This window comes from Anolis sagrei, chromosome 1 (genome assembly GCF_037176765.1).
Source record: "Anolis sagrei isolate rAnoSag1 chromosome 1, rAnoSag1.mat, whole genome shotgun sequence".
In the NCBI taxonomy this organism is placed as follows: Eukaryota; Metazoa; Chordata; class Lepidosauria; order Squamata; family Dactyloidae; genus Anolis; species Anolis sagrei.
Window position 1 is genome coordinate 105,804,832 of NC_090021.1, and position 7,152 is coordinate 105,811,983.

The following is a 7,152-nucleotide window of genomic DNA, read 5'->3' on the forward strand; positions in this document are numbered from 1 at the left end:
CTCAGGCGCGGCTGGCGGGGACGAGGGACAGGGCCTTCTCGGTGGTGGCCCCTCGGCTGTGGAACGCCCTACCTGTGGACATCAGACAGGCCCTTTCACTGCTGGCATTTCAGAGGAAGGTCAAGACTTGGCTTTATGAACAAGCGTTTGGCTAAATAGTGCAATGAAACACAGTAAGATGGTACAACTGAACATAGGAACTGGTATAACGGATTATGATTGCGGATTCTGATTCTGATTTGTTTGTTGAGGCGCACGTCTTTGATAATGATTGTTTTTTGACTTGATATGTTTTGTATAATGTGTTTTTAACTGCCTTTTGATGTTGCTGTGTTGCTATGTAAACCGCCTTGAGTCGCCATTTCGGCTGAGGAAGGCGGTATAGAAGTAAAGCAAATAAATAAATAAATAAATAAATAAACGTTTTCCATCACCATTTTATCTGCATATATAAAGTTCCCATTCCCCTCAAATCTTTCTTCTCAACTCCAATCATTCCTTTTATACTTGAGCAATTGTTTACACTATTTATATTCTGCCCTTCTCACCCCAAAGGGGACTCAGGACGGTTCACATAACACATATACGGCAAACATTCAATGCCGATTGTACAAGGACAAAACAGACAACAGATAGAAGTATGTATTTATGCTTTCCCATCTTTCAGCATCTTTGGAGGCTGTGCTTGGTTCCGGCAACAGGGGAGTGCTTTCGTACCACTTCCTTGACAAAGAGCATTTTTCTTTGTTCGTAAATTTTCTCCTTTTTATGATCAAAGCGCTGTGCTGCTCCACTTTTTAAAAATGCAGTTCCTATTTATCTACTCACATATTTGTATTCAAACTGCTAATTTGGCAGAAGCTGGGCTGAAAGGTAAGGTGCTCACCTTGATCCAGGATTTGAACTATCAACCTTCTGGTTGGCAAGATTTATTGTAGCTTGGTGATTAACCTGCTGTGCTAAAGCCCGGCCCAACTCAACGTATTACAGGAAATTTGTCTTTATCTATTTAAATTTTTCTTTAATGATAAGACAGTAGAAATGACTTCTGTTATGTATTGCTTTCAATATATACAATAAGTCCCTTTATATGCATATGAAAATGTTGGAAGATGCTTAACATTAAAAGAATTTCAATATGATGTCTCCATATCATTGTTGCTTCAGATCCCCTCTCAGAACAATACTTTTAGCAATCACAGTAGCCTTTAAATTCTTTCTTGCCAGGTTTAAAACATTTTGCTGGATGGAACAGAAAAGTGGTTGCTAACAAGATTAGCAAAACTGGCACATTCAGAAAGACCTCTTTCTTGAAAGGAACCCACCCCTCTTTCCACTCCTGATCTGCAGTACAGTCTCGCGCATTTCAGCTCAGAAGGGAGGCCCACGGAACTCAGTGGGCTTTACTTCCAGATAACGACATGTAAGATTGGAGACTTAGTGGTGTTCCTTCCAAGTGAGCAGGACTCTAAAGCACTGCAGAGGAATTACAGTGCTGTTTTCCAAGCTGGGCCTTTTGAGACACTGGTTAATATAAGCATCATTTGTTAGGTGCCCTTGAACTGAACAATACAATTAGGAGAGATTAAACGCATCAGTGGTGGGATTGAGGTTTTGCTTCAAATTAGCAATACTGAGTAATAAAGACAATAAATGGTTATTTATTTGTACTTTAGCTAATGGTAACAAGCAGAAAGAGATATTTGCATAGATAAGGGTAGTGCGGCTCATCTGATGAGCTTCACACAGAAGTTGTCTTGAATAAACTATTAGAATGATCTGGCTAACATGGTGAATCATGATCAAAACATTATTTTAACATGAATTAGCAAGCTTATGATATGGTAGCAAAATTGTCTGGATGGCAAGGATACCAGTGGGGAAAAACAGATAAAAAGGGAGGGTGCAAGCTCTCAAGACTCCGTCCCACAAGTCTTGTGACTCTTAGTGGTTTATCTAGTAAAAAGGAGACAAGGTGCCAGATTAAGCCTGGAAACCATGGGTCCAAAAGAATCCACAGCCAGGTATCCATCTCACCTGGACCCATCACTACCTCTCAGTCACATTTTCCTTATTTCAACATTGGGATTATATAAATTGGGGGAGGGGTGTTTATTTAGATCAGTGGTTCCCAACCTTTTTTTGACCAGGGACCACTTTATCAGGACCCACTTTGACGTGGGCCCACTTGACCAAAGACCACTTGACCAGGGACCACTTTGACCTGGGCCCACTTGAACAGGAACCTCTTGACCAGGGACCACTTAACCAGGGACCACTTGACCAGGGACCATTTTGACCAGGGACCACTTAACCAGGGACCATTTTGACCAGGGACCACTTGAATGGGGCCCATTTGAACAAGGGACACTCTCCAACATTAGTAAAAGAGGCAGGACTGGTTAGCACTGTGGAAAGGAGAAGAAATAAAATATATAAAATAAAATAAATAAGGAGGTTCATGGACCAGATTTTTGTTCTCAAGGCCCACTGTTGGGCCGTGGCCCACAAATTGAGAACCACTTATTTAGATCTATTCAAACATTTATGTCCTGTCCTTTATTATGAGATCTTAGGGTGGCACAAAATGTATTTAAAACATGTCCTTTGAAAATCACAGAAACAAGATGAAAACACAACAAACAAAACAATAGGCTGTCAAAGGTTTTCATGGTTGGAATCATCAGGCTGTATGGCCATGTTACAGAAGCATTCTCTCCTGACATTTTGCCTGAGGATGCCTACCATAGATGCAAATAGGCAAGAGTTCTTTCTCCCATCCTGGACATCATTCCACAGATATATACACCCCCACTTGCCTAGTTTCCAAGGCAGGCAGCCCCACAAAACTAGAAGGATAAGTAAACAACAAGCTCTGCGAATGCAAGCAGATAACAATCCACGAAATGCCATGCAAAACAATGGTAGGGAGGGGTCTCTGACAGAAGAGGGTTCCTTACATAGTACAAGTTGTCTGGAATTCCAAAATCTAAAATACTCCAAAATCCAGAATTGTCTACATGGGTGGCTGAAATTGTAACTTCGCTTTCTAATGGTTCAATGCTCAGCAACTTTGTTTCATGCACAAAATTACTGCAAATATCCTGTATGAAATTACCTTCAAGCTTTGTGTATGAAGTGTATATGAAACATAGATGGGTTTCATGTTTAGACTTGGGCCCCATCCCTAAGATTATCTCACTATGCGAGTGCAAATACAGGTATTCCAACCTTTGGAAACCCCAAACACTCCTGGCCCTAAGCATTTTGGATAAAGATTGTTGTGAATAGAAAACCACATATTATACCTTGAGTTGGGTTGCTATGATTTTTCTGGGCTGTATGGCCATATTCCAGAAGCATTCTCTCCTGACGTTTCACCCACATCCATGGCAAGCATCCATACATGTGGGTGAAATGTCAGGAGAAAATGCTTCTGGAACATGGCCATATAGCTTGGAAAAATCACAGCAACCCACTGATTCTGGCCATGAAAGCCTTCGACAATACCTTCAGTTCTTTGGAGGAAGTGTGGGTGAGATATTTTGGCAATAATAAACAGGGTGGCCTCCTCCAAGAACAAATAATATCAATCTTTTGCACAGTTAAGCCAAAAGAGATTAATTGTGCCCATATCTTTTTAAAATCTGGAGGTGGGCATAACATCTATGAGAAAATTAAAATTCTATCTCAGTAATGTTTTTGCTCTTGGAAGTCTCTCATATGTATCCTTGCCAGCAGTCAAAGCCAACTTGATGTCAAACAACTAACCATATTTGTTCAGTGTGGCTCAAGGCATAAAGAGGGGTAGCCCTTCTCAGAAATGCTAGAGACCAGAAGTGTTTTGGAATTTGGATTTTAGAATATTTGTATACAAATTGCAACATACCTTGGAGATGGGACCCATATCTAAATATAAAATTTATTTATGTTTCATGAAGTTTTATACACAATATATTTAAGCAATTTTGTAAATGAAACAAAGTGTGTATCCACTGGGCCATCCAAAGGCAAAGGTGACACTATTGTGGGCCGTGGTGCCGCAATGGTTTAAAACATTGAGCTGCTGATCTTGCTGACCTGAAGGCTGGCAGTTTGAATCTGTGGATGGGGTGAGCTCCCGCTGTTAGCCCCAACCTAGCAGTTCAAAAACATGCAAATGTGAGTAGATCAATAGGTAAGGCAATCAGACCATACAGTCATGCCGGCCACACGATCAGAAGATGTCTGTGGACAACGCAGGCTCCTTGGCTTGGAAATAGTGATGAGCACCTCTCCCAGTTCTGAAGATAAGCACCACCTTCAGAGCTGAAGATGAAAGGAGAAGCCTTTGTCTTTGCCTGTGTGTCTTTGTGTTTCTTTGTATCAGGGTATCGAATGTCTGCCTGTGTCTGTATATATGCTGGAATCTGCTCTGAGTCCCCTTGGGGATATAGGGCAGAATATAAATAAAGTGCTGCTGCTGCTGCTGCTGCTGCTACTACTACTACTACAACTATTTCAGCTATACATATGAGCAATTTTGAATATTGGAGCATTTTGGATTTCTGAATAAGAGACAATTTACCTGTATTTGAATGTGTTTTCTCAAATACAGGTAGAGCATCACTTCAGGTCAATATCCAGGTGGCATTTGCTTTGCTTTCCAACTACTTTTTCCTTCCCACCATTGGGATGTAGCTGTTTAAGGGTTGGATTAACACTGTGGAGACTGGGTTTGGATTCTCACTCAGCCATGGAAATCACTGAGTGACCCTGGGCAAATCACATTCCCTCAAAGGCTGATTCTTTGACGAAATCTTGGCAAGAAACTCAAGCGAAAGCGTCACCTTGGTGTCGCCATAAGCCAGAAATGACTTGAAGGCACACAACAAAACGTTCGCTGCTCATGAGTCTTTAAATTATTCTGCCTGGCTTCAAAAAGGACCCTTTTTTGGCTTGGTAGCAAGTTGTTGTACCGACGTGTCCCCTTCTTCTTCCCACTGCCTGCCTGTCAAACGTAGGGCGGGTGGGAGCATCAAAAGACAAGTGACATCCTGAGGAAGGATGATTAAGCGTTGCTCAAGCAATCACGACGCTGGGTTCTGCCTTGTAAATATCTGGTCTGACATATGAAGAGGCATCTCCTTGGCGCCTGAGGATTGCAAGGGACCTTGAGCCAAACAGCCCCCAAGTACCTCAGGAAAGCTCCTTGTCAGGGGGAATGAGGGGGATTAATGCAGTTTGACACCACTTTGACTGCCTTGGCTCATAGAATAATAGAAGAGACCTTGTGGGTCATTCAGTCCAACCCCCTGACAAGAAGCAGGAAAATCACATTCAAAGCATCCCTGACAGATGGCCATCCAGCATCTGTTTAAAAGTCTCCAAAGAAGGAGCATCCACCATACTCTGGGGCAGAGATTTCCACTGCTGAACAGCTCTCACAATCAGGAAGTTCTTCCTCATGTTCAGGTGTGATGTCCTTTCTTGTAGCTTGAAGGGTTACAGCAGGCCTGGGCCAACTTGGGCCCTCCCTTCAGGTGTTTTGGACTTCAACTCCCACCATCCTGACAACCTCAGGCCCCTTCCTTTTCCTCCTCTGCCACTTAAGAATGTTAGAATGTTGAGGCTGGCCAATCAGAAACCATATGCAAATTAGTAGGTTGAGATAGGTCATGCATGGGCCAACTTGGGCCCTCCAGGAGTTTTGGACTTCAACTTCCACCATTCCTAGCAGCCTCAGGCTTCTTCCTTTCCCCCCTCAGCTGCTTAAGCAGGCCTGAGACTTTTAGGAATGGTGGGGAGTTGAAGTCCAAAACACCTGGAGGGAGGGCCCAAATTTGCCCATGCCTGGGTCACAAGCTTGTGCTACATCATTAGCAAACACAGGTGCAACTTTTGAATGCTCCCTTTTAGGTCTGGCTTCCCCAACTTTGGACCTCTGGGTATTTTGGACTTCAAATCCCAGAAACCCCAGGCTGCTTTATTAACAGCCAGGGAATATAGGAGCTGAAGCCCAAACTCTTTGGAGAACCAAAGCTGGTGTTTTCATGCAATCCAAAGGGTTGCGGTGAGTTTTCCGGTCTGTATGGCCATGTTCCAGAAGCATTCTCTCCTGACGTTTCGCCCACATTTATGGTAGGCATCCTCAGAGGTTGAGGGGAACAAGGCAAGTGAGGTTTATATATCTGTGGAATGTCCAAGGTGGGAGAAGGAACTCTTGTGTGTTTGCATCCTCAGGCGAAACGTCAGGCGAGAATGCTTCTGGCACATGGCCATAAAACCCAGAAAACTCACAACCCAGGACCCTTCCACACAGCCCTATATCCCACATATCTGCTTTGACCTGGGTTACCTGAGTCCACACTCAGATAATGTGGGATTTTCTGCCTTGATATTCTGGGACATAGGGCTGTGTGGAAGGGCTCCCAGTAATTCCGGCCATGAAAGCCTTCGACTTTAATCTTCCGTGGGTTTGGGGTCTTCAAGTCCCAAAAGTTTGAGGCCAATTTGTAAAGAGTTCTGGGAGATGGAGGACCGACAGTTTGGGATGCTTTGGCTCCATCTTTAACACACACCCCCAAAACCAAAAAGAGGTTGTTGAAACTTGTCAATGTTCTTGAGAAAGGAAAAGCCTGTCACTTTGAGAGAAAGCTTGGAGGCCTTGGGGCCGGCCAAGGAGGCTCACCGGAGTGTTCAATCATCTCTACTATGGGCTCGGTGAGGTCTTCCTCGTCCTCATCTGGGGGCTCATCGAAGGCGAAGCTGGCGTTCATGTCGGGCGGGGGATGCTCCGAGGCGAAGAGGCGCACCAGGAAAAGCAGCAGCAGAAGCGCCATCGGCCGCTGCCAACACCACCCATGGACGCCGCCGGCCCTGGGATGCCCCATTGCTGCCTGCTCGCGAGCTAGCTCGAGCCCGGCCTGCGGGCGGCGCCTTTGCACCCCAGCGCGCGCCAGCCGCCCCGCGCGCGGGGCAACCATTCTGACGTCACAAGGGGAGCCGCTCTGGGTTCCGAAGCCTGCCCTCGCGCGCGCACACGCAGGGGAAAGGAGGCTAGTCCTCATCTCCATTTATAGGCCGAAGAGCCTGCATTGTCCATACACACCTCCAAGGCCATGTGGCCAGCATGACTATGTGGAGCGCTGTTACCTTCCCGTCAAAGGAGTG

The 7,152-nt window shown here is 44.8% G+C and overlaps 1 protein-coding gene across 1 annotated transcript in view; it reads right to left on the minus strand.

The window, feature by feature from the left end:
• Positions 1–6,907, minus strand: part of SPACA1 (sperm acrosome associated 1) — a 34,544-nt gene extending 27,637 nt beyond the window's left edge. Inside the window, exon 1 of the mRNA XM_060755052.2 lies at positions 6,671–6,907. Within this exon, the coding sequence (XP_060611035.2) occupies positions 6,671–6,872 (202 nt within the window). The 5' untranslated portion in view covers positions 6,873–6,907. The remainder of the gene's footprint in view (positions 1–6,670) is intronic.
• Between the last annotated feature and the right edge of the window lie 245 nt (positions 6,908–7,152).